The 27,414-nt window shown below is 43.8% G+C and overlaps 1 protein-coding gene across 5 annotated transcripts in view; it reads left to right on the forward strand.

The window, feature by feature from the left end:
* Wdfy3 (WD repeat and FYVE domain containing 3) overlaps positions 1–27,414 on the forward strand; it is a 248,435-nt gene that overhangs the window by 22,030 nt on the left and 198,991 nt on the right. For all 5 annotated transcript variants that reach the window (XM_036200777.1, XM_036200773.1, XM_036200776.1 and 2 more), the window contains exon 2: positions 4,257–4,344. Coding sequence is in view for 4 of the 5 variants with exons in the window: in XM_036200773.1 (XP_036056666.1) it covers positions 4,320–4,344 (25 nt within the window). In the remaining variant the exon portion in view is untranslated. The remainder of the gene's footprint in view (positions 1–4,256; positions 4,345–27,414) is intronic.

Here is a 27,414-nt window from a genome sequence, read left to right on the forward strand (position 1 = left end):
GTAAGAACAGATGAGCACAGATTAAAATAAAACAGGCAACTAGTAATAGGTGAGCCTGGTTATCATTGCAGTTTGTGTGTTGTTAAAGAGCTCCTGGAACTTTTCTGTAAGTTTAAAATCATTTCCAAGCAAATCGTTTAAAACATATTTAAAAGTTCTGTCTTTTCTTTTAGACCGCTCTTCTCCTTTTACAAAGATCTCGTTTCCTTTACAATATTTCCCTGTTTTGGTGGTGTGCCTCTGCAAGCTGCCTGTTGTCAGATGCAGCAGCAGTTAGTAGAAAATAAGCCTCAGTTTGGGGGAGTGTTTTTCTATTGTGACTCAGGGTACACCTGCTGTGTCAACTGCTGGCCTCAAGATTGTCATTATCTTATATTTTAAAGGGATTTTAGAGCGATTAACTTACATCTTAAAAGTTCCACGATTATTTAGATGATCTTGTTTTTATAAAATTTGGCCTTTGTATTGCCCTACTAGTTATACATTTTCTTATTAGCTGCCTGCCCTGGCTACCCTCTCTCCTGCCCTAGGCGGTGAAGATGTAATACCAAACAAAACAAATTTCTGCTGCCATGGATTTTACTTTTTATGTCTGTGTGGGAAGGGGGAGTTAGGAAAAGCAGGAGTAGAAGTTAGCTGGTCATGTTGGAGAAAAATCAGGAGTGAGGGAACCGAGGGCAGACTTGGAAAGACTGCCCCGGAGACATGTGAGCAATGACCGGAAAATGGGAAGGCCTGCGCAGAAACAATGTCTCATGAGGACGCTCATAGACAGCAGCCAGTGAAGCCCTTGAGGCAGGATGTGCCAGGTCCACAAAATGTAAGAAAGTGGTGGAAAGTGATGGCAAAAGCAGGGAATGTCATATTGACTCTTTTATGACAGCGTAGGTTCTTATTGAGGACAACGAGAAGATGCTGTACGATGTAGGCCAGGTGGTCTGATCATCCTCATTACTTTCATGAGAAAGGACTAGAATACAGCCAGTGCAGAGATCGGTAGGTCAGATCCCAAACTTCAGCAGCCATGGACTTTGACCAGCATAGGTACTGTGTGTGTGTGTGTGTGTGTGTGTGTGTGTGTGTGTGTGTGTGTGTGTGAAGAGATTCAGAGTGTACTTTGGGAATTCTCAGTAGTCTCTGCTGATGGAGTATAGGGAGGGGAAGAACTAGACTTTAGAGGTGGAGAAGTAGGGATCAGTCAAGGAGGTAGGAAGGGAGTTGCCAACGAATGGGATCAAGCTGAGAGAGTGAGCACAGGGAAGGGAGTGGATCAATGTGCAGGAGTCATGCAGGTGCCACTGCCCATAGCTCAGGGAAGGTTGGTAGATGGTCCGCTACCTTTAAGTTTCAGTGGTGTGGTGCAGGGGAGAAATCTAATAGGACTGTGCTCAGTTTGAATGGGAGGGTCCTAGCAGCAGAAACCTACGGGAATGTTAAGGCAAAGGGTCGCTTATCTTCTAGTACTTGGAGACTGTCCGCCAGTAGTTGTTATTTTATTGGGAGGAGACAGAAATGGGACTTACCAGCACTGCCCTTGCTTAGTGATAGAGACTTAGACCCATATGTGACTCTGAAACCAACACAGTGTGTGTGGGTGTGGGTGGGGGGGGACGGGTTACCATTTGCTTCTACAGCCCTCTTCTGATGGCTCACGGGATCAGGTCAGCGGTAGAGGGCCACAGATTTCATGCGGTCTTTTGTTTGTTTCCTGGGTGCTTTTCATGACATGATCTGGCAGGTGTCCCAGAAGAGCCACGGTCGGCTATAAAATTGCTTATTAAAAGTTTCTTTCAGAAAATGAGCATTTTGTTATTATTTAATGGTCCACTTTTTTAAAACTCAGAGACTCCTGAAAATTGCTAAAGACAGAGAAACAGTATTTTTTTTCCATTGATCTACAAACTACAAAGAGTTAACTGATTCTAAGCCCCTTAGACTTTACTGAGATCAAGGCATAGCTAACATTTAGCTAAATCTGGAGTCCAGGAGACTGCTTCTAATTTATATAACATAGTTTTGAAATTCAGATTTTTATGTATGAACATTTGTGCATTTAAAAATACTCAACCCTTTGACACTGTACCAGACGTATTCTAAATCAGAGGTGAGCAAAGCATGAAATAAAAATATGTAAACTATAAGAGCTGCAGTGGAAATACTGTCTAAATTGTGGCCTGTTGAAAACTTGACACCTTGAAATTATGTTGTAGGCTACAGGTGGAATGCACTGACATCATTTCCTAAGCATTTCTTTCTTCTGGCCGAACTTCTGCTGAAATGAAAGCTTTGAAAGCTCCATTATTGTATTTTATGTCTGTGCTTCACAGTGTCTGTAGATTGCATGCTGCTCAGAAGGAAGGAGTCAGGAAAACACTGGCCCATAGCTGGCTCTCTCCAGTTGTCTGGCTTCCTGCTTCTACTTTATCTGATACCTGTGTGGGCCTGGCCATTCAGAACTAGCAAAACCAGATAACCAGCATGTGTAAAGTGGAGGGAAAACAGCCCAGGAAGAAAGAGCAAAAGAGCGACAGGCCTTTCACCAAAGAGAAGGTATGAGTTAGCCAATGAGAACGGTGGACCATGCAGCATCATTAATGAGCAAGAAGATGCAAATTAAGATTGCAGTTGAAGGCCATTTTATATCCTAAAATTAAGGGAGTGAGAGGCTATCACTAAATATGAACCATTATTGCTCATGAGAGTGTAATTGCTAAGCACATTGTAGAGAAGACATTTGGATCACCATGAAAATTGAATGGATGAGTCTTGGAATTGTAATATTGGATAGAAACATGAAGTCCTACACAACATTTTTATGGATATGCAAAGAAACTAGAATATCATCTTGTTGAAAGATACATAAATATATGATATACTTAAAATAATAATGATGAAGGCAAAATCGACATGTGCAGTTACAGAGGGCAGGAGTTGAAAGTGTGGAATAGGAATAACCTACATTTGGTTCTGGAGTTGGGTGACACTTACCTAGATGTTCTGTTTGTCTTTGTATCAGAGGGTCTCATGGAGCCCATGCCAAGCCTGCAACTTCCTGTGTAGCTGAGGATGGCCTTGAATTCTGGTCCTGGCCTCCACCTCCCGAAGTGCTGTTGCCTGTGTATGTGGTTCATTGGCTTTTTCAGTTCAGAATGATACCAACCCCAAAGTAGTTACTAATTCTTTCGTTAAAAATACCATATTTTTGTTTTGTTTTGTTTTGCTATTATACACATACATGCTAGGAAAGTTCTGGTGCTTATCTCCTGTTCCATATGTTAAAATTTCTCTGAAATATATACTTACAAATTAAGGAGAATGTGTATATTCAATTTTCATTTGATGAGATTTAGAGGCATGATCCTGGTGAATTTCATGTTATTAATTTGCTTTGAATTTAACTGAACATTTGCAAATGATTGTTGTAGGTATCAGATAATATATTTAAAATATAATTAAGATCAGGTATAGTTCTGTTAGTAGAACATTTGTCTAGCATTTCTGAATGTTGGAAATGTAATCTGGCATGAGAACATTAAGCTCTGTAAGACAAGAGCTGTTTGGTATCATTTTTGTGGATTTGTTTATAGGATCCCCAGCATTCTATAACGGGCTGTGGTGGCTCACTTCTGTAGTCCTAGCACTTGGAAGGTGGATGCTGGAGGATCGGCTACATAGCAAGTTCAAGGCCAGCCTGTGCTACATAAGACCCACTTAAGCCGTACTCGGAAATCACATTTAGGACACATCTTTACCGTCTTTTTTTTCTCTCTACTGCCATTTGAATTCCTCATAGTGCTGTTAAGTTGCTGGTTTAAAGGTTTCTTCCCCAGTAAGCTTGTGTGTGTGTCTACCATCTGATACATCACACAACTAAGACTTGTTGAAGATGCAATATGAGAGTTTTAAAAAGTGATGTTTATTTATTATTTGTGTCTGTCTGTTGGGGGAGGGGTACCTGCATGCATGCTTATGGAAGTCAGAGCCCAGCTTGCAGGAATTGGCTCTCTCCTTCCACCATGTGGGTCCCAGGGGTCCAATTCAGATCATCAGGTTTAGGTGCCAGGTACCTTAACTGTTGAGCTGTCTTATGGGCTCATTGAGAAATAGCTTCCAATTTTTGAAGAGTATTTTTTGTTCCAACTTTACCTTTTAATTAATTAAGCACAACCAACCAAGCTTGATTGGCATGGTGGTATGTGCCTGTAATCCCAGCACGTGGGAGTTCAAGGCTGAGCTTCTTGCTTTTTTCTTCACAGGTGTGATACTCTCGACATCCGCTTCAGGAAGAAAGTGCCTGTCATTCCTGTCTCTCCAGGTTCATGCCAGCCCCGCACACAGAATCAGGTCAGTTTGGGGACTTCTTTAGGCTGTTGATAAGGGAGCCAGGGACGGAATCCTTGAGTCTCCTGAGCTGGGATTCCCAAGACCAAGGTTTCAATCTTGCTTCCTCCCTGACGGCTGGATAAACTAGGGAAAGCTTTCCTTCTCACCCAAACCAGGTGTGTTGGAATTCACTATCTTCAGCTACAGTTCTGGCTTTAAACATCAGTATTTCTGTTGTTGGTACCTGTAAATGTGACAAAATCATGTGTTAGAGAGATTTCCTTTATCTCCTTCCTGGAAAATATCATTGAGTTTTGATGCACTAACACATCATAAAATGGAATTATATGAGATTGTTAGTGCACCCACCATGCACGTGGAGCTTTGTGGCCTAGCAGAACGACACACTGCAGAGCAACAGTCACCCTTCCCTGCACTGACTGCCACTCTGCCCCTGAGTGTGTTAGACATTCAGAGACTATTATTCCATCACTGGCCCCAGGAAGGATCAAAATTCAAAACTGAAAGTAAGGTTTTTAGGAGATGTCTACTGTTCATGACACCGTAAAGTCAGCAGCAGTGAGCTGGGACAGTCTGTCCTAACTTCGGAGCACAGGCCTCTTTAATCAGTCCTGTTGTCCCCACGGTGAGTGACCAGTTTAGGTGGAAAAACAACATGGCAAGGTGCTTGTGACTCCTAGGACTCTGTCGTGTTCCTTTTTAACTGTGGCATTTTGAATTGCTTACTTTTTCCTGGGCTGTCAGTCCGTCAGCAACATTCTTCACTTTAGAGAAGGTGCCTTTGGGCCATGTTCTCTGCTGCTTGAAAATCCAACTGAAATTAGCTTGACTGTTATGGGAACTCTGCCATGATATGACCCCAGACTTCCGTCCCACTATACTTAACCAAAAAGGGAAAAGTATCAGGCTTTTGGGAGTTTTCCAGGAGACATAGATCCAAGAGCAGAAACACAGCCAGGTTGCACAATGGCATCCCAGGGGCCTAAGCACTCGAGTTCCTAGCCAGCGCTCAGCAAAGTGCCTGTCCTTTGGACACACACAAGGTTCTCTGTCCTCTGCACACATATGCATTTCCCTGTCCTCTGTATACACACACTTTTCCCTGTCTTCTGGACACACATTCTTTTCCCCTGTTTTCTGTATATACACACTTTTCTCTGTCCTCTGCACACACACATTTTTCCCTGTCTTCTGGACACACACTTTTCCCCTGTTTTCTGTATATACACACTTTTCTCTGTCCTCTGCACACACACACTTGTAGCACGAATCTTAAACGGTCTTATTAATAAAATCAAACCTGAGGCCAGTTATTGGGGTGAATGCTGGAAGATCAGAGAAGCAGAACAAGCCACAGCTACCTCACCTCGCCAGTTCCTCAGCTGATCCTGTTTCCTCAGACTGGAAGCCTCTGAGTCCTCATCCAAATGGATCTCAGCTGAACTGCTTCTTGAAAGCCAGAAAGTGTAACCAGCTAAAAGCTTCTAGTTTCTGGTCTTCACACCTTATATACCTTTCTACTTTCTGCCATCACTCCCTGGGATTAAAGGCTGGATTTCTGGGATTAAAGGCATGAATTACCATGCTTGGCTGTATCCTTGAACTCACAGAGATCCAGGTAGATCTCTGTCTGGAATGCTAGGATTAAAGGTATGTGCTACCACTGCCTATCCTTTATGTTTATTATTGTGGCTGTCCTGTTCTCTGATCATCCAGATATGTTTATTAGTGTGCACAATATTTTGGGGAACACAATACCACCATACACACTTTTCCCTGTCTTTGTACACATACACACTTCCCTGTCTTCTGGACACATGCACATTTTCTTGTCTTCAGCCCCTCCTTTGTGATGGAAGCATGCCTAGCCACTCCTCTTAAGCTGCTAGTGGTTAGTCTGTTAGTCTAGACTCCCCTGGCAGGCTCTTCTACACCAGACTACATTTCCCAGAGTGCATTGTTCCTCACACAGCTTCAGATAAGCTTAGAAGAGGGGCATTTAAAACCTCACATTGGCCTTTTGTTCAAAGCCTGCTCTCTAAAAAACATCTGACTTCTTCCTACTGAGATGCTAGTTACGATCGCCTGCCAGTGCCCCTTCCAGATGCCAGCGTGCTCAGAAAGTCAGTGGTGCAGCACGTTTAGATTCAACCCCAGTACCAAATGAGGAAACTAAAACATCCAGGGGAGGAACTCAAGAAAATATAGGGGAATTTATGAGTACAGATTTTGACCGAAGCTGAAAATGCCCAGTGTAAAAAGTTCTCATAATCAAAAAAAAAAAAAAAAATTTATAAAATAAAAAAAATAGCATAGCTAATGCTTTTAGGATTTTAAATTATGATTGATTTTTCTTCAATTTTAAGAAATGGTGGTTAAAATTTAGAACCCAGGAGGACTAGATGTGTCTCACACAGTGGTAGGGCACTCGCCTGGCATGCTGAAGGTCCTGAGTCTGGCCTTCATCACTAAGTAGGTAAATAATTTAGGGCCCAGGAACGCTGAAAGTTTTCATCACAACTTTCTCTCTTGCTGTGAAACTTGGTCATTTTTCCTTTTCAGTAGACTTCTGGCTTATTGAACAATACCTGAGATTTGCATGTCCGCCTCACAGAACTGATTTTTAAATCCTTAGTATCCTTAGTGGGTGCGTATTTGATATCTTCATCAAAAGGGCAATTCGAAACAAAACAACCCCTGTAGACTTTCCCAAGTGGCTTAAGAGTGAAAACCTGCCAGGTCCCAAATATACTGCTCCTGTCAACGGTCTGGTCTCATTTTCCCATCAGTAAAATGACTCTGCTGCTAGTTCTCAATAGAAGTGTCAACTGGGGTGACCGCTGCCCTAGAGGCAGTCTGGTGCAGTGAAAGGCATGTCTCTTCCTGACACAGGGAGAGCAGCAGAAGGAGTGTATGTGTCCCCATGGTCCCAAGGAGTGTGCTGGTCATTTTCCCCTGTGAACTGTTCTACCACGATCTCTGCTGAAGACACTTGCACATGGGACTATGACTGTGAGATGTGTGGCTGCTTAGGGGCCTCCTGAGGAGCTCATCTTTGAGAAAATGGGTCTGTGTAAGTAAATAGCAGGGAGGAACTTAGGAGAAAGTCTCCCACACCCAAACACTTGGACCTAATTTGATCGGGCGTCAGACATGTGCCCAAGCACATTGTTTTGTTATTTTTCTTCAAAAGTGGCTGGCACACTTGTAATCTCAGCACCTGGAGGCCTCAGTGAAGGGACAGAGGTGGGTCAGCCTGGTCTACAGAGGGAAACCTGTCAGGAAGGAAAGAAAGAACACAGATGAGTGTAATGAAAGTGCTTGGCCATGTAAGTGATAGAGAATACGGACAGGAAGCAGAAGTCTCCGGAACACAAGCTCTCAGACTGTTAGTTCTACCTCAAAGAAACTGTCCTAGACGCATCTTCAAAAGCCCCAGGTTCAGGGCTGTGACTGCATGGATGCTGCCACAGGAACAATCTGATTTCAAGAGAATTTCATACAGAGAAAGGCACAGAGTACTTTTTAAAACATTTCTTAGCTAATATTTTTGTTTTTTCATATAAAAAATAGGATATCTCATTATGTAGTTCAGTAGATCCTGCTAAGAGCCTCACAAGTATAAATACTTCCCTCTGCCCCAGTTTTGACTTAGAAGTTAAAAATTTAAAGAGCAGAGTTAAGATTTGGTTTAGTTAGGAAGCATCAGTAGATAAGCCTTGTGTTTTTCTGTATTTGAGGGTAGAATATTCAGGAACGAGGGTGGTGGTGGTGGTGTATGTGTTTAGATATCTTTGAAGGAAAACGGCCTCAACATTTTTCAGAAAGCAAGCCATCCCACTTGAAAGAATGCCTCACGACAGGCTGAGGGAGGGCTCAGGGGTGAAGTGCTTTGGCACAAGCCTGATGACCTGTGTCTAAGCGAGACAGGACGGTGAGTGTCTGTGATCACAGAGCTGCCCCAGCAGATTGGGAGGTGGAGATATGGGGACAGAGACTGTCTCAGAGAAGACGGAAAGCAAGGTGCTATACCTGGGCCGTCTTCTGACCTCCATATACATGCTGTGACACACACACACATACACACACACACACACACACACACACACACACACACACGGGGTGGGGGGAGGTTTAAAAAACAAAACGCATCATGCCTGGATGTGTGAAGGTCTTCCCACACACTTAGGTTGTCTAGAAATCAGTGATTATGTTTTTATGTGGGCTTATCTTGATCTCCTGTGCTTCTTGGATTATGCTTTTCAATGTTTTTCATTTCTTGCACCTGCTGAAGAATGGCCTGTTCAAAGAATTTCGTTTGATAATGTCACATTTATATTTGAAATCCACCCACTTCATCTGAATAATAGCGAATGGTAATGAAAACAGTATTATTAGTAGGTAGCATTTACTGTTTGCTGGGGTTCTTTTCTCCTCCATATATCCTTTCATTTATTCTTCCTAACAAGTAGATTCCATTATTGTCATCTGATTTTCTGCGGGGTGATGACAGGCCCAGGATTGCTCCTTCTGTAGCTGCTTGGGGTTATAGGAAAACGTCTCACTTCTTCCTTTTCTGACCCTGAAATATTTTGACTGTGTGTGTATTTGGATTTAGTATTTGAAGATGATACCTATGGATGGCTATTTGTACCTTGCTTTTCTTTCAGGCCCACTAACCAGTTCCCATGTCCTGACACGGAGACTTAATTAGTTTTGAATGTTTGACCTAGCTTGGGCACATTTCTGCCTAGCTCTTTTAACTTAAATTAACCTGTTTCTCTTTACTTACCTTTTGCCTGGGCGGGGGGCTTATTACCTTTCTTACTTTTGTGTATCTTACTGCTTCTCTGTGTCTGTCTGTCTGTCTGTCTGTCTGTCATCTGCCTGGCTTCTTGCCCCGGGCTTGTCCCTAGTTCTCTCCTCCTCCTCCTCTCATTCTTCTTCTCTCCCCTCTTGAGCCTGGATTTCTCCTCCTATTTTTTCCTCTCTGCCTGCCAGACCTGCCTATTTTTTCTCCTGTCTAGCTATTGGCCATTCAGCTTTTTATTAGACCAATCAGGTGCCTTAGGTAGGCAAAGTGAAACAATGTAGCACATCTTTACATTATTAAACACAGATCCTTATGTCATTAAACAAACGTAGTATAAACAAAAGTAACACATCTTTGCCTAGTTAAAATAATATTCCACAACAGTCATTGTATTAAACATGAGTTTCAACATCATATTCTCTTGGTGAGAAAAATACAAATCTCCCTGGTAGGGAGGTATTTGGGGCAGAGTGTTTCTTCCTGCTCAGAGCCTGGGTGGAGGTAAAATTCTATTTGGGGAGAAATCTACTGACTTGAGACTGAATCTCAAGCACTGCTAGACCTAACCGCATTGTTGGTGTTTAGTGTGTTCATTAGTTACTCGGGAACTCTATATCTGTTAGGTTGATGCCCATGTTTACCTTTCTCTGTAGACAGTGTGTGTATGAGACAGGATCTCACTTTGTAGTCCTTGCAGGTTTCAAACTTGCAATCCTCCTGAGTGCCGGGATTACAGGCATGCGCCTCCACACCTGGCTTTCAAGAGTTACTTTGAAACCATTATCCTGGTGCCATAGACTGCAGAAGTCAAGTACAGTAAGTGGCTGCCAAAGACGTGAATGTCTTTAGGCGCCTGGGCCTGTTTCTTTCCTAGAGTTGCCTGTACTCTGTTTTTTGTTTCTTGGTGCTGATTGCTCAGTTTTCTTGGCATGTTCATGGTCCATCCAAGGATGAAGGCTAACTACAAAAGTATCTTGTTGTCTGTCCACTCAGTAGGGGGAAGAGGCCATGGGCCCTTTCTGAGGGGTATCTAGTGCCGTTCTCAGAGGAGTATACTTGTAGGAGAGAGGAGCCATGGCCCCATTCTGGAGGATGTCCTGCAGGCATTCTCAGAAGGGTCCAGTTTAATGTTCCCATAAGAGTTTCCCACCCAGACCCGGGAGGAGGGAGGGTTCTCCAAGATGCTGTGGCAAGAAGAGCGTGACTGTGTTTACTATGGTAACTGAAAGGGAAAGAGAAACCTGTCCTTGAAAAACATATATGAGATGTAAGCTTAAGTCTGTTTCAAGGTTCTTAGTTTGGGGTACCTCTTTATGATTTCCTGCATCTGTGGCTACTGGGTTTTGTGCTAGACTTTATTCCTATAGCACTTTATGAGTCTGAATGAGAGTACATTCTACATCTCCTGGTGGAAACAGGTATCTACCTGAGGGCTCCAGCCATGCCTTAGAACTCTGTGAAAGAAGCAGTGGGTCACAGCTCAAACCTGTCCTGTCTGAAGTGAACAGCAGAACTGTGTGGTGGTAACCTTTGACATCTTACTTTGGCTCCGAATTGGATCTACTATTCTTTCTTTTTTTTTTTTTTTAAGCTTTATTTATTTTATTTTATTTTCTTAGACAGTCTTACTCTGTAGCCTTGGCTAACCCAGAACTCACTATGTAGACCAGGCTAGTCTTGAACTCACAGAGGCACACCTGCCCCTGCCGTATGAGTGGTAGGATTAAAGTTACTTTTTATAACGTTTGCTCATTTGGTGTGCAGATGTATGTCCGTGCGCTTACACAACATTGCAAGTGTGGAAGTCACGGGATGACTTTCGGGTGTTGGCTCTCTCCTAGCACCACGTGGAAGCCTGAAGATCGAGCTCAGATCATCAGGTTTATAGAAATGCATTTGCTCTCTGCGCTATCCTGCCAGGCCTGTCCTCCTCCCTGCGTGCTTTACCTGAGTCCTGGGTCTCGGCATGTTTGGAAAACTGCTCAGCGGGCATTGCCAATAGACAATGTGTGAGGCACTGTAAGTAATTCACAAGTTTACAAAGACACAACTTGTCCTCTGCTTTTGGTTTCCCTTGATGATGCACTCCCGTGCACATTGCTTTAAGGAGAGATGCGTGCAGTGCAGCCACAGTCTTAACCAGTGTGACAGACAGTTCCAAGACTCTGTGGTTAGAACCGGTGCTGGCAGTCTTGTTTACAGGAGGAAAAGAAGGAACATTCGAACTCCTAGACTCCTCTCACTTAACGTGCCTGCAGGCCAGTCCATTCTCAGAGTGAGCGGTGAGCACTTTGCAGGAAACTTACTTCTGCTCTGCCATGAGCGCTAGAAATTATATCCAGGGATATGGCTCAGTAACAGCGTTTGCTTAGCTCCTAGGTGAGTTTTGTTTCCATGGCTAACAGAATCCGTCAAGTCACCAAAAGCCAAAACCAAACTGAAGTCCTAGAAATCTAAAACCAAACGAGAATGTCTCATTGTATAACTCACCTCTCACTTTTTTTACTTTTTAGGACAGTCTTGCTGTGTAGCCCAAGTCTGCATTAAACTCACAATCCTTTTGTCTCAGGTTCCCCACCCTGCCACACACATACCCAGTCCCAGGATTGTAGGCATGCCTTGCAACCATGACCAGCTTGCTTTCTTTCATTTATGACAACTCAGATAGTTCTGACTGACATTATTAAGGAAATCCACATTCTTTATCTGTTTCTTTCTGGAGTCTGCCTAGTGACATGGGAAGATCCCTGTCATAGGAGCAGGAAGCCACATGATATATATGTAAATTCCCAGGAAATTGGATAGCGACAAAGTAGTTTCTACTTGGCTGAGGCTAACGGATGAGAACAAGGTTTCTTCCAGGTTATGGAAGCATATTGGGGCCATAGTGAGCCCAGATCAGCATCATCTTCACTGGGAAGTATGCATCAGACATTTTGTCAGTTTGCCAAAAGACTTTCTAAGCATGTGTATAAGTAAAACCAATATTTTGCACTGCTTCTTGAAAATGTTCAAATACATATTTGGCACCGTGCTCTCACATGAGGCTGCGTCTCTGTGCTTTGGTGAGACTCCACAGCAGTGGGATGCGATTCAGAACAAATCCTGGTGGTGAGCTGGTTTCTGTCTGCGCTAGGTCAGCAGCTCTGCTCGGGACTTGAGCCTCTTGCCACTTCTCCTTTGTGGTGAGGAAGCAGTTAGTGTGGGGAAAGGAGCAGAAAGGGTTGTCAGAGCCAGCAGACTGTCCTAAAACCCGGTTCCTCTGGGCACGGGGGCAGGCACCTGCTCTTCTTCACCGTCAACTTAGTAAATTAGTAAAGCGCTTCCGATCCCTAAAACTGAAGGGGTCTTCATGGCTGGGGCTACACACCAAAATTAATAGAAACAGGACTGATAACATCTACATCTCCTGATAATGGTTAGGAGTAAGGAGGCTGTTCGTGAAAGATGCTGAACATGGGCCTGAAATCTGGCAGCTACATGGGTCAAGCTAAATGGTGAAATAAATGTGAAATCCCTTTGCTGAGAATATGGTCCCGTACAGAGACCTTTGCCTGGGAAATAAAATGTGGGTATGAGCCCACACTCATGTCCACTCGCATTGCAGAAATCTCTGAGTAATGGCATCCTGAGAGAAAGAAACGGTAAATGCTACAAAGTAGCATTTCTTTCCAGAAATCCACGGAAGAAAGCAGAGTGTATACTTCAGTACGCAACAGGGAGAGTGTGTTTGTGTGTGTAGAATAATGATTCCTTTGATCTCTCAGGGTGGAATGCTAAAGTTGGAGAGCCTGTATGACGGTATTTATAGACTCAGTGCATTCTTTTTGATGTTGCTGAGAGGAAATTTGCTTTATTTTTAAACATTTTTGTACAAACAAAATAAGCTTGTCACAGAGCTTGCAGCTTGATGGTACAGATGGATATAATGCCTGGCTCCCAGGGTTAAGGACCATTGTCTTATCCAGTTGGAATTTTAATTTTTGATGCTTAGACCCAGCTGTGAAGAATATCCGTCAGTTTCATGAATTGGGAAGAACTTTACTAAAATCTGGCTTTTCCCTTGTAAGGAGACAAAATTCCAGCTCTGTCTTCCTCTGGCAGTGGCTGGGCCTGGTGTTGGTTTCTGTTGCTGTGGACACAGGGAAGGGAGCAACCTGAGGGGCCGACTGACTTTGCCACTGACATTTTCTTCCTGGAACAGCGGCTCTGCTGCTCTGGGCTGTGCCGAGGGGACATCATGGCCGAAGGCATGGTGGAGCAGGTCTTGCTTTCTGGCAACCAGCAAACAGAGAGCACTGGGAGAGCAGGAAAGGACCTGGTGTCCCTCAAAGGCATGCCCACGGTGACCTGCTTCTCCCAGCCAGGCTTCACCTCCTCTAATGTTTCACCCCTTTTCAGTAGTATCACTAGCTGGAGACTTAGCCTGTCACACACGTGCCTGCGGGGGACGGGGGGGGGGGGATTTGATATTAAAGTCATAACATGTGCATGGTGCAGGAAATAAGGAGAAATTTCAGAAGGAAATAAAGGGTCAAAAAACAACAACAACAACAAAAAAAAACAAACCATCAGGAGCAGAACATTTACAAGATGAATTGAACTGAGTATTAAGGTGAGAGAATTGGATGAGACAAGGTGGCTTGCTTCTCTGGGGTAGGTAACCCAGGAGTGGTGTGGCTGGGACAAGGGCAGGGTAGTGTCTCTTGTCTAGGCTGGTTTCCATTGTTTGTGATCATGCCTGGTTCTTCTAGCACAGATGGAACATTGTCCACACATGGACTTTGTTCTCTATGTTTAGCCAGACATGATGGCTCACACCTGTAATCATAGTATTCAAGAAGCTGAGGCAGGAGGATTGCTGTACGTTCAGGTCCAGCCTGGTCTACTGTGGTGGTTTGAGTAGTCTCAGGTATTTGAATGTTAAGTCATCAGGGAGTGGCATTATATGAGAAGGATTAGGGGATGTGGCCTTGTTGCAGTTGGAGTGGCCTTGTTGGAGGAAGTGTGTCTGCAGGGGAGGGCTTTTAGGTTTCAAGAAGCCCACATCATGCCCAGTGTTTTCTTCCTCTTGGCCTGTGGATCAGGATGTGGCTCTCAGCTACTGCTCCAGCACCAGTGTGTACCACCATGCTGCCCCATCCCCGCCACGGTGATGATGGACTAAACCTCTGAAACTGTAAGCAAGCTCCCAGTTAAACACTCTCTTTTGTAAGAGTTGTCTTGGTCACGCTGCTTCTTCACAGCAATAGAACAGTGGCTAAGACAACTACACAGTGAGTTCCAGGCCAGCCTGGGCCATAGAACGGAGCCCATCTCAACCAGTCAATAAACAAGTCAATAGAAAGAGAAACAACATGAAAAAGTTATGTGCTTACTGTTTTTCAAATCCCTTTAAACTTAATCACCGTGCCGGAGTGGTGCATTTTAAGCGACTTATTTTTAACTTCCTTACCCCAAAAGACCAGTGTGATTTCTCTCTCCCACAAGGGGAGAGGCCTAACAAGGCAGGTGTTCTCAACAGCTTCCTAGCTAACTGGAATCTAATCAAATGCGTCCACTTTGCGCTGCCTTTTAGTTCTTTAAGCGGTCTGAATGAAGAGCAAATTCGACGACTTGGCTGCATATAAAATTCTGGGCTTTTGTTGTTGTTAAATCAGACACATTTACATGCTCAGACCTATAGAAATCCAAGCAAGAGCTGAACTAGAACTGAACAGATCTTGGGTTCTCTCTCTCGCTCTCTCTCTCTCTCTCTCTCCCTCCTCCCTCCCTCCTTCCCTCCCTCCCTCCCTCCCTCCCTCCCTCCTTCCATCTCTCTTTCTCTCTCCCTCTCTGTCATCATATATTACTTAAGTTAAAGGTTGAAAATCGTCTGTTGTCCTGTGAAAATACTCCCCGGAGGCAGGAGTTCCTCCACAGCGAGGTCCTGCCGCTGGTTGTGGGTCTTCATCCTTCCACGCAGCTCTCCAGCTTCTCCTTGTGTGAACTGGAGAAGATCTACCTCTGTCCTGAGGAGCTGAGACTCTGGATCTCAGCGTTGGCTGTGTTTCGCGTTGGTTGTGTTTCACATTCTTAGTATAGAACATCAAGGAAATATCCATGCTGATAAAATATTCCAAAAGCTCCTCATAGAAGTTATTTGAACCTGTTACTGTTATCCAAAATCGGGGTCCTAGAAGTGAGATGTAGGCATATTGTCCAACTTCGGGCTATAATAGGCATAGGTTTATATGTTTGTAGTTTTATTCATGGGTAGTTGTGGTTGATTCCTTGAACTGGAAAACTACAAAACTATAAAATGAAACCAGTAGAAACAGCTCTGTGCTCATGTCCTAGCAATTTCATTTCTCACAGAACACGTCGATAGGACTGTCCTGTGTCACTTCTGAGGTTTCAGAGAGTGATAAATAAGTAGCTCTTCGGAGTCAGCCTTGATGGTGCATGTCTCTAACCCCAGCATTGCCATGAGACTGACACCAGGGAGTCTGTAAGTCTAGGCTAGCCTGTACTACATGGTGAATTCTAAGCCAGTTGTGCTACCTATGTAGATCAACAAAACAAATACTAGTTTTCCCTGATTGTGTCCAGGTGACTTGTGTGTCGGAATAACTGAAAGGGGTAGTCAGTTCTCAGGGTGTGCCTTGGTAAGTAGACGAGCATCTGCTGCTGTGGAACCCGACAGAACAGACCTGCCTCATGGCCTTTGTCTCCGTTGTCTTTTCTTTCCCGACATTGGATGTCTCTACATCCTCCACTTCTCTTCCTTTCCTTTCCCAGAGTTCTCTCCCAGGTAGTTTGTGAAGGAAGCCCTGATTGGATTGCTTCACAGTAGTTGCCTTTAGAGTGGTTCCCAGAGGGCCAGCAAGATGGCTCAGCAGGGAAAACCATTGCCACCAAGCCGGACAAACTGAGTTCAGTCCCTGGCACCCACATGGTGGAGGGAGAGGACCAACTCCTGCAAGCTGTCCTTGACCTGCATGTACACACACAAACAGACACACACACACACACACACACACACACACACACACACACACACTCAGTTATAATGGTAAAGGCTTCTGCAGTTGTCTCCTGACTGAGTCTACATGTCACTGGACAGTACTTTTGGGAAATTACAAAAGTCCCTGGGTGATAATTTTTACATATTTCTCAAGATCCAAAAGGAGGAAGAAAGATCCAAAAATATATCTGTAATGTGTTTTGTCAGTGTTGTGACTTTTAAATTCATGAAGTAAGTTCTTTCCTGCCTAGTTCACGACCTGTTAAGCAATCTAGAGAGGACCATGGTCAGCGTTGACCATGGGAAGAAATAGAACTCTGTAGCAGCCCCTGTGCAGGGACTCTGTAGCAGTGTGCCTGTGACTCAGGGCCACAACGAGGAGGTGACAGTAGTCCATCAGATGAGATGCTCAGATCCTGGGCCTCTCACCCTGGAGCAAAGTGACAGTGGGCAGCACTCCCGGAGGGTGCTGTTTTGCATGTGGGACGTGAAGGACAGGGAGGGAAAGTGAAAGCATTGTGCAAGTTAGGGCAAGTGGCAGCTTTCTAGCTTGGTGATTGGTAGCTGCTGGCCCTGACACTGTGGGAATTAGAGAGGGACAGGTCTCGGTTTCTGAGGCTATCCTTCAGAAATAATTTCAAACTTTTTATAGAAAAGTTGCCAAAATTCTATAGAGAACCCCATGAATCTTTTTAATCTAGATTTGCCAATTGCTGACCTTTTCTTGCAGGGGATTTATTACTCATTTGCATATATGACTGCTTCTGTGTATATGTAAGCACACACACACACACACACACACACACACACACACACACACACAAAATGTAAGAGTTCTGTCAATATATGATAGCCCTTTTGCCATGAGTCCCTCAGTATAGATTCCAAGAATGTAGATAATCTCATGTCAAGAGCTGATATGTCTGTGTGCTCAACCTTGTTACTTTAATCTACAGTTCTCCCTCCTTTGTATAGCAGTTCAGATGCTCTGTGCAGCACTTTGCTGGTCTTCTGGTGCATGAGAGCGTCTACGATGCTATGTTGGTCCAGATGTTCTGTTAAGTTGCCTTTGCTTAGCTGTGAGCAACACTCAGAAAGAACTTAAGGAGGAAGGACATATTGGCTCAGGGTTTCAGAGATCTCATCCCATGGTTGGTTGGTCCCATTGCTTGGGCAGAACATCATGGAGGAAGAAGTGTGGCAGGGGTTCACAGGAAGCAGAAGAGGTAAGGGAGACCAAACATCAAAGGCACACCTTGGTGAGCGCCTTCTTCAAGCTAGGGACCAAACATTTAACACATGAGCGTGTTGGAGACATTTCACACTCAGACCATAACAAGTCCCCAGCATCCCTTCCTCTAGAATAGTTGTTCACAATTTCTTTGTCTTCTGTACATGAACATCTTAAGGGTGTGCACATGTCCTACCTTTTCCTCTTGTTTACTTATGGCTGTGCTGTCTACTTGCTGTGATTTTGAGTAAGCATCCTGGGGTAGACTATTACATAAGGAACATATCTTTATGGTGTCTTTTGCCCATTATTTGAGATACAGATTTTGACCACTTGGTTCACTGTCTGAGTTCCTTACTGTGTGGTCACTGTAATTCCCTGGTAGCTAGTGCAAAATCTGTGGGGAAGGGGGCACTCTAAGATAATTAAAATGCAGTTAATTCCTCATAATGTTTCATCTCCTGTGTGTGCATGTGTTGGTGATGCTTGTTGGAATTATTCTATTTATAATTGGTTTGAATTCACAGTTTCCTCCCTCACGACTAATGGTTCACTACCTCTCTGCATTTTGGTTCTCAGACTGCTCCGTGTCTCACTGTCCTCTTCTGTCCAAACAATTTTTTCTAATGAGCATGTCATTATTTTTAGCCTTTATAAGAAGGCTTACCATGAACCTCTCATACTCAGTGCTTGGAGTTAGTGCTTGCCCTGAGTAGCTGTGGTTTCTCCTCACAAGAAGAAATCAAGATACAGACCCTTGGCATGTATGGCAATGATGGGTGCTGAATTTCTAGGCTCCATTGGGGAAGACAGCTAGTAAGTAAGTATATGTCTCTTTATACACAAAAACACATATGCATATATATGTGCATAGGTATCATTTGTGTGTATATATGCTCCTGTTACATAGATAAATGTATAAACAGTTATGTGTGGTGGTGGTGGTTTGTTCTTTTGAGACAAGGTCTTCTGTAGCCTCAAACTCACTGTGTAGCCAAGGATGACCTGGACCTCCTGATTACAGGGGATTGGGTTCAGCTGTGTTTTGAAATATGCGTTCATGTTGATACTTCACTTGGCTCTTTCTATAGTGAGAACATGATACCCACTAATACCAACATTTTTACTTATTTGTGCAAACTGAATATAAATAGGAAGGTACATTTTCACATTTTTAATATTATTCCATTGTTTCAAGATTTCCTTATTTCAGCTGTTCAACCCATTGTATATTAGTAGAGCCAGTCTGTAATATACATTGTTAGTGTTTTCTTATTTGGCTTTTGACATTGCTTATAGTAGATTTTTGCCACTCAGGGATTTAAAATTTCTGTGTAATCCTATTTGTTAATGACTCTGTTATTGCTCTAACTTTTTACGTAATAGAAAACAATAAATTTAAATGAAAGTGACTGTATAAAACAGGAAAAAAATTAAGTAGTTATTTTCTAGAGAAATAGGAATAATTTCCAATGCTGTCCATATGCCATAGTCTTACCTGTTAATGCTGGATCCTAAACAAAAGTTTATTTCAGTTACAGAATGAACTTACTTGACTTTAAACTTCTCCACAGACATTTTCAAATAGACCTTCTCTATCCTGTAGCTTCAGTAACCATCCCTCCTTTGAAAACTACCAGTTCACGTGACCTAGACCCCAGCTCTCAGTTACTCTGAAAAGAGGAGTTTGAGCTCCCCGATAGGCCTTGGTCTGCTGGTCTCACTGAGCCCCAGCCTCTCCTCAGTGTTCTCAGTGGAGCCCTCCTCTCTCCGTCCCTCCTCACCTCCTTCCCTCACCTCCTTCCTCGATGTCCCTGTCATCTGAACAAGTCTGAAGTTTCTAGAAAAGAGATGACAGGTATCAGTGTCTAATTCCAATGGCTTGTTAGAGCAGAGCGTTGAAATGATGTGACTTTAGCTGGGCATGGTGGTGCACTCCTTTAGTCCTGGCGGTTGGGAGGTAGGGACCGGGTGATCTTTGTGAGTTTGAGGACTGCCTGGTGTACTTAGTGAGTCCAGGATAGTCAAGACCGTATAGAGAGATCTTGTGTCGAAAAAGCCCCGAGTAAGTAAAATAAAATTGTATGTCTAATTTCAGGTCGAGGTAAATGGGAATTTACTGGGGTGTAGGGAGGGAGGGAATTTCTGAGTGAACGTGTGCTGTTGATGTGGGCACAGCTGAGTCAAAGACTCTAATGCCTCAGCCCTGTGGCAGTGGCAAAGCCTTCCTTCCCTGGTGAAGCTCAGGGATGACAGGGCCTTCCTTGGGTCCAGGTGTGAGTGACAGTGTGTGCTGAAGATGTCCTTCATGGCTTTCTCTCCCCAGATGTTAATGGCAGAGAGACTGTGTCTACCTAGACTAGCTAACCTGCCTCCTTATCTGTGTACATGCAATAGCTCCTCCTCCTCGTCAGTTGTGTATAATAGGATGTTAATGGCAGAGAGAGACTGTGTCTACCTAGACTAGCTAACCTGCCTCCTTATCTGTGTGCATGCAATAGCCCCTCCTCCTTGTCAGTTGTGTATAATAAGCACTGCTTCCAGGGTGCCGAGTTTCCCCATCAGAGAGCCTAGCCCACTGGATCCTGGCATTTCTGTCCGTGTGTCTGTCTGCTAGCTGTTCTCTATGCTCTTGCCACCCCAGTTAGGCCAGGCCCTGGAGCCATGTAAGGACATTGCACTGCGCTTTGTTTGGGGATTTGGTCAATAAATGGATCGATATTGTTAAAGTAGAACTATCAGCATCACTTATCAAGTGAGTGCTAAGAAGACAGTTTATAGACATTTGACAGCCAGAATCCAAATCCACAAGGTAGAATTCTCAAAAATTCTAATTTGCTCAAAGGAGTCTCCTTTGCCTATCATTTTTAGATTGTAGTCAAATCATTTGCTAACTTTCATAGGAATTATTTTAACTCTGTACATTAGTTTTAGTTTATCAAGAATCTGATTAATTTGTAAGAATGATTAGAGATCACAAGAGCTCTGTTTTTCTCCCTTTTTTTGTTACTGATTTTGTTATTTGATAATCTTAAGTATGTGTACAGTGTACTCTGATTTCTCTTTCCTCACACCCTCTTACCTCCCTCCCTGTAGTTAGAGTTTTCCTGCCTGGCCCAGTCAGGACAAATCTCTCTCACTCACCAGTCCCACAGTCTCTCAGACCCAACCAAGAAAGCACACAAAAACTTACATTGTTTAGAAACTGTATGGCTGTGGCAGGCTTCTTGCTATTTGCTTCTTCTATCTTAAATTAACCCATTTCTGTTAGTCTATACTTTGCCACATGGCTTGTGGCTTACCAGTGTCTTTACACGTTGCTTTTCATGGCGGCAGCTGGCAGTGTCTCTCTCCAGCCTTCTACTTCCCAGAATTCTCTTCTCTCTTGTCCCGCCTATACTTCCTGCCTGGCCACTGGCCAATCAGAACTTTATTTACACAGAGCGATATCCACAGCACCTCCCATCCCTGTTCACGTATCCTTGCCAGTTCCTTCCCCAGCTCATGACTAACTTGTTTTGTTTTGGTGACTGGTGTGATTCAACTGGGGCCATCTGTGGGACCATTGAGTTGAGACTATCAATTGGGGCCTGGACGTGTCATCAGTGGGTATAGAACTGAGGGCAGTGCTTCTCCACCTCCTTGAATCTGTCAGTAGCAAATGGCCCAGCAGTGAGAGGTAATGGGCCCCAGAAGCCCTCCTCCATCCAGGCCAGCCTGTCAGGGGCCCATTTGGGGGCAGATCCAGTGCCGGCATCCACAGCAGCTATGCATTTGTGACGGCAATGGCTGTGTCATGCTGGGAAATGACATTTCAAAGTCCTTCTCCCTGTCCTCTGGCTCCTCGATTCTTTGTGGCCCTCTTTGGCAGTGTTTCCTGAGCCTTAGTGGGATGTCTTCTTGAGGACTGAGCCCACACTCCTCCTCATTGGTTCTCAGCCATGAGTCTCTCTGTTTGCACTCTTTGCTGGAAAGAGGCTTCTCTGATGAAGGCCGAGAGTAGCCTACGTCAGTGGGTGTAAGCATAAATATTTAGAAGGCAGCTTGACATCATGTCAATTTACTAAAATACAGTATTCAGTATCCCTGTTTCCAAGGGTATACGATTTCCCCTCCTGTGGGTTTTGACCAGGTTTATGTACCTGGGTGAATCCCTTCTGTGGAGTAGGTGTTAAATCTATTCAGATAGCAGCTGGTTACCCACATAGCAGTAGTGCCACTATTGTATAAGTGGGCTTTTCGTGACTGAGGTTGGTCTCACAGATGTAGGAGTCACATCTGGGTGAATTGATGTTTCTCTGATCCATTGACTACCTCAGTTTCTGGGACAGTGGAAGCTATGTGGCAGGGAGGGGGTATCCAGCTCAGCCCTAGCTCCACCTCTCTGTATCATGTACCCAAGGTGTGTGGTGTTTTCAGCCATCAGGCCTTACCTCATTCCGATAGGCAACCAGGAAGCATGTCTGGAGCCTGTATTGTTTGGGACCTTTGGGGACCTGCCTGGACAGTAACTCATAAGGAGGCTTCCCACAGCTGCCACTGGAGCTTTTGTTAAACAGCTGTGGCTTCTGGGAGCTTTTCTTAAAGCCATATAAGGTATCTCTCCTCAAACCCCTCTTTTAATTATCATCCTAGCTGTTGTTTGTTTGTTGGGGTCTTGTTGTTGTTGGAGACAGGGTCTCACTATGTAGTTCTGGCTGGCTGGAACTCACTATGTAGGCCAGGCTGGCCTTGAACTCATAGATCCATCTGCCTCTGTCTCCCGAGTGCTGGGTTTTGAGGCCAAGATCATGTCCAGGTTGTATTTTTAAAGTTTGAGTGTAAGACAGTAGTTTGCATAGTTTTTACGTTTCCCTTGTTTTAGTTAACTCTTCCCCCGCTCTCAGCACCCCATTCTCTCCAGTTCTCATCAGCACCCCACTTCACTTCTATATTAGCTCTGTTCTCCTGGCCCCTCCCTCAGTGCACCCTCTTGCAGTGACCTTTTTCTAGTTTCTGGCTTCCATGGGTGCTCAGAATCAAACACACAAAATTTGAGATTTGAAACTGGGAGTCACAGAAAAGAGAGAGCATGTGGGGTTTGATTTCCATGACCAAGCAACATTCAGTATGATTTTTCTAGTTCTATACATTTACCGTTGTATTTGTATACCACATTTTCAGTGTCCATCCTCAGCGATGGACATCTAGGCTGATAACGTGTCTGAGCTCTTGTGAATAGAACAGCAAGGCACATGAACGTTCCCTTGGCAGCACACGCTGGATACACTGAAATGCAGGACACCTTCTGCATTAGGGTTGTAGCAGCTTTCCTCTCCTGCTTAAGAAGCAGATAGCTTGCTGATAATCCTTGCTGTGACTCTGGGATTCTTCAGGGTTAGAAAGAAGCTGTCAGTGATTCACCTCATGCCGATAGATAAATCATTTGTACAAGTGAGGTGCACAGCTGGTTCCTCCTCACCGAGAAGACCATGCTGGCCATCATGACTGCACAGATGCTGGACGGGATGGAGTAATCATGAGGTGCAGCTGCATGGGCTTGGATTTGTTTTCCTGCGGCCATCTCTTGTGACTGCCCATTGGGACTAGTGTTACTTTTCCCTTCCAGTTCTTGACCTGTTGTCTGGGTTTTCTCATTTTAGTTTATGGTGTTATTCATTCCTTCTCTGAAATTTCAGACTGCCCACAAAACAGATGGTTTTCTTATAGCTAGCCAGACTGGTAATAAAACATGATTTTTTATAATGAGCAGTTACTCTTAGATGCATGGCAAGTCTCTAGTTTTTATGATTAAGAACATAGCTAGCTGGGCAGGGGTGGCACACACCTTTAGTTAGTCCCAGCATTCGGGAGGCAGAGGCAGGCGGATCTTTGTGAGTTCGAGGCCAGCCTGGTCTACAGAGTGAGATCCAGGAAAGGCGCAAAGCTACACAGAGAAACCCTGTCTTGGGGGGGGGGGGGAACATCAGCTGTAATTTCAGGATTATTGGATTATGAAATAAGCTCTTGATTAGTTTGTGAACACTAGCATTTGTGAGTGGAAAATAGCACGGAGGGTAGTTGACTTTGCACCAAGGGCCAGACTCGTGGGACTCGGGGGGGGGGGGTGTTTTGTATAACCAAGCCTTTTTTATTCTCGTGACCCCTAACTGAGGTTTACACACTTACTGATTCTCCTGTGACCCATGGTTGTACAGGTTTGGGCATTTTTCTTTTATTGTACACTCCCATTGTCAAATATTTGAGCATGCAGACCTTCTCTTGGGGATCCTAGTTTTAAACCAGTATAAGAAGAGAATTTGAGATGTGGAAATAGTAACAAAATAGAAATAGATGACTAGAGACCTTGAGCCTTCACTGGCCTTTGCCTCTGTGTGTGCAGTGTCTGAGTTTCCCTTGTGGCTTGGAGATCAAGTTCGTGCTGTCAAAGCAGGCTTTTCTGGGCCCATGTGGGGTTCCTTTAACATGGCCTAAGAATCGGGTGCTCTGCTTTAATGTCAACATTTACTTTCAACTTTGCCAGCTTATGTTAGTTTAGAGTTTTGTTGTGACCGGCTTTAGATTTGTTCAAATTCTATGAATAATATTGTAATAAATGTATTTTTATTGTGATAGACTATGCATAATGTAGATGTAGTTCTAAACAGTCTTACTAAATAAGAAACACAGAGCCAAATAAAGAGTTAAAAGCCCAGAGATCGAGCAGTAGCCAAGAGCTAAGACCACCTTACTTACCATTCATTACTGCCCTTCCCCTGAGAGAGAGAGCTACTTCCTGTGTCCTGTCTTTTTATTGCCTTTCGGTTCTGCCTTCTCATTGGTTCTAAACCCAACCACCTGACTTCCTCATCACTGCCTGTTTATACAGACCTCCAGGTCTCTATGGTTGGTACTGAGATTAAAGGTTTGGGTCACCACTTGGCTGTGTCCTTGCACACACAGAGACTCTGCCTGCCATGTGATCGAATTAAGGGCATGTGCTACCACTACCAGACTTCTGCTTAATGGCTTGCTCTTAGGTCTGATCCCCAGGCAACTTTATTAACATACAAATAAAATCACATTTCAGCACAAATAAAATATCACCATAGCATAATCTAAAAAGTGCCATTTAATTATACTTAGCTGTGATTTGTGATACATTATGCATTCAGAATGTTTTGAAATTATTTCCAGAACTTTCCGCTATTTCAGATAGACTCTGCTGATTGGGCAGTAATTCTCCACCCCTCCATCATGGTCCCTGGTAACCTCTATTCTACTTCTCATCTCTCTGTGTTCACCTATCTCAGAGATTTCATGTGTGATCTGAAACTATTTCCCCTTTATATATGGCTTTTTCACTTAGAATGTTTTCAAGGTTCATCCATGGTACTGTATGTATTGAACTTCGGTTTTTTAGGACAGAACAGTACTTTATCATGAGTATATGCCACATTTGGTTGTAGGTTTCCTCCTTGATAGATAATTGAGTTACATCTACTTTTTACTATTGTGGAAGTCTCTATTGAGGATCTCAGACTCTGTCTGTGTTCAGTGCTTTTGAAAAGAACTTGCTGGATCATACAGTGACCAGCCTTTTGAGGAACCACTGAAATTACTTTCCACATGAATACATGACTGTTCCATTCCACAGTGTTCTGGGCAGCAATAAACAAACAAACAAACAAACAAGCAAATAATTCATGTATTCATTCCTTTGGCTATTTCAAGATTGTGTTACGTTCTTGTCAATGAGTTGTAAGACCTCTCTGTGTGCGCTGAATATTAAACCCTCGCGAAATGTATCAGTTCTAAAGGTTTTCTTGTGTTCTACCTTTTTGCTTTGTTGGTGTGGTTCTTTGATACACTGAAATATTGAATTTTGCTGAAGATCTGTGTTTCCAGTTTATCTTTTGTTTTCTTGTTGTTTAAAACAAAACATTCCCAAATTCAATACCATGAAGATCTATTCCCATTTGCTTGTTTGAGTATCATGGTTTCATCTCAAAAATTTACCTCTGTAGTGTGTTAGAAGTTTTTTATGCTGTTTTTCCCATTTTTCAGCATATGTTTTTGTTTTTTTAATTTCAATAGATTGTCCTTTTCCTGTTAAATTGTCATAGTTTCCCTGTTGAAAATCATTGGCTATATATTGAAGTGTTTTTCCTGGGCTTCATGTACTGTTTTACGGGTGTGTGTGCCCATCACTATGCCAATATTAACATTATTTTGTTGTATTTCACTTGCTTTACTTCGAGTGTGTTCATCCATGTGAAGGAATGTAGGCACCCCAGTTGTCCGACCCCCCGTTCATTGTTTTCTGCTGTATGCACTGGGGCAGTGGCCCATGAGTTCTGTGGATTCACCTGCCCATAACTCTCATCTCCCTGTAGAAGACTAGGTGGGACTAAAGACCCTTCTGATATTCATCTGATTCTAATACGGGTTCTAATATTGTCCCACTGAGCCAGTTCTCTAGCCACTGGAGAATTGTACTTCTAAGGTTTAGGATGTACTTCAGTAGGAGAGAGCTTGCCTAGCATGTGTGAGGACTAGATTAGATTCCCTGGGACCACACACAGACACAGACACACACACACAAATACAGACACAAACACAGACACACACACACACACACACACAGATACAGACACACACACAGACACACACACACATAGATACAGATATACACACAGAGATACAGACACAGACAGACAGACAGACACACACACACAAATACAGTCACAAACACAGACACACACACAGATACAGACACACACACAGACATACACACATACAGATACACACACACACGCACACACACACACACACACACACACACACACACACACTCAAATCACTCTGGTGGGGTCACTGAGCTCACTCCTGACTACGGGGCTGCAGGCACGTGCCACAGGTCCAGCTCAAGGCCTGCCTTCAGCACCATTTATTTGGTCACAATCATTACAAGTTCTGATGGGGTCCTTGGAGGAAAACTAATGCCTGGCTCTGCAAATGCCTGGTTACTCGGTGCTGTGCCTCCCATAAAAGCTGATGTTAGAGCAGGGTGGGGACAGGAAGTGACTGCCCCATCCTCGGTACTGGGCTACATAAAAGAGCACAGGAATGAGAGACACCAATCATTTACATGACTAGTAACTGATACTTTGAAGTTGGTGCTTTGGTTTTGCTTTATTTGAGACAGATCTGTTTGTTTTATTTGCTATATTTTCATGTCCTTGAACCTTTTTATTTTTCCTGCATATGTCTGTGGTGTTTACGTATGTCTCCATATGTGCTGCGTGTGTGCAGGTGCATCTGTGTGCAGGTGCATCTGTGTGCAGGTGTACATTGCATGTCAAGGCCTGAGATTGATGTTGTCTTCCCACCTTCTGTATTGAGTCAGGGTCTCTGCATGAAAACAGACCTCTTACCACTTCTGATTCTCTGTCTCCGCCTCCCCGGAACCGGATTAATTGACAGGCAGTTGTGCCCATCTGGCATTTATGTGGGGTCTGGGGATCCAAACTCTGCCTTCCATGTGCTTTAACCACAGTGGCATCTCCCCAGCCCCCAACTTGAACTTCTGATTTTCCTGCCTCAACCTTTTGAGTGCTGGGATCGGGCGTGAGCTACCACCCCAGGTTTCTGCCACTCTGGAGATGATCCCACGGCCTCCTGTTTGGAAGAGAAACATTGCACCAACCGCCTGAGTTTTGTGCTTAGTGTCAGATACAGTCTTCTGGGTCTAGATACAGCCTGCCTTCTGCAACCCTGAAGGGTGTAATTGGTATTCAGTGGGGCTGTCTAGTCAGGAACTGGCAGAGGCCGACTCCTAAGATGAATCTGAGCGGTTGTGTTTAATTCTTTATCTGATCAATAACTAATTATTTTTGTGTATTTCAGACTATAGCAAGGCTTAGGAAATTAGGAGAAGATCAGATTCCACTCTTTATTGTACTGGTGCACATTTTTATTTTTATCACATATTCCTGAGTAAGTTTGCACCGTTTGTTATAAGGGAATATTTGGGTACTG

The sequence above is a fragment of the Onychomys torridus genome, chromosome 10 (genome assembly GCF_903995425.1).
Source record: "Onychomys torridus chromosome 10, mOncTor1.1, whole genome shotgun sequence".
Classification (NCBI taxonomy): domain Eukaryota; kingdom Metazoa; phylum Chordata; class Mammalia; order Rodentia; family Cricetidae; genus Onychomys; species Onychomys torridus.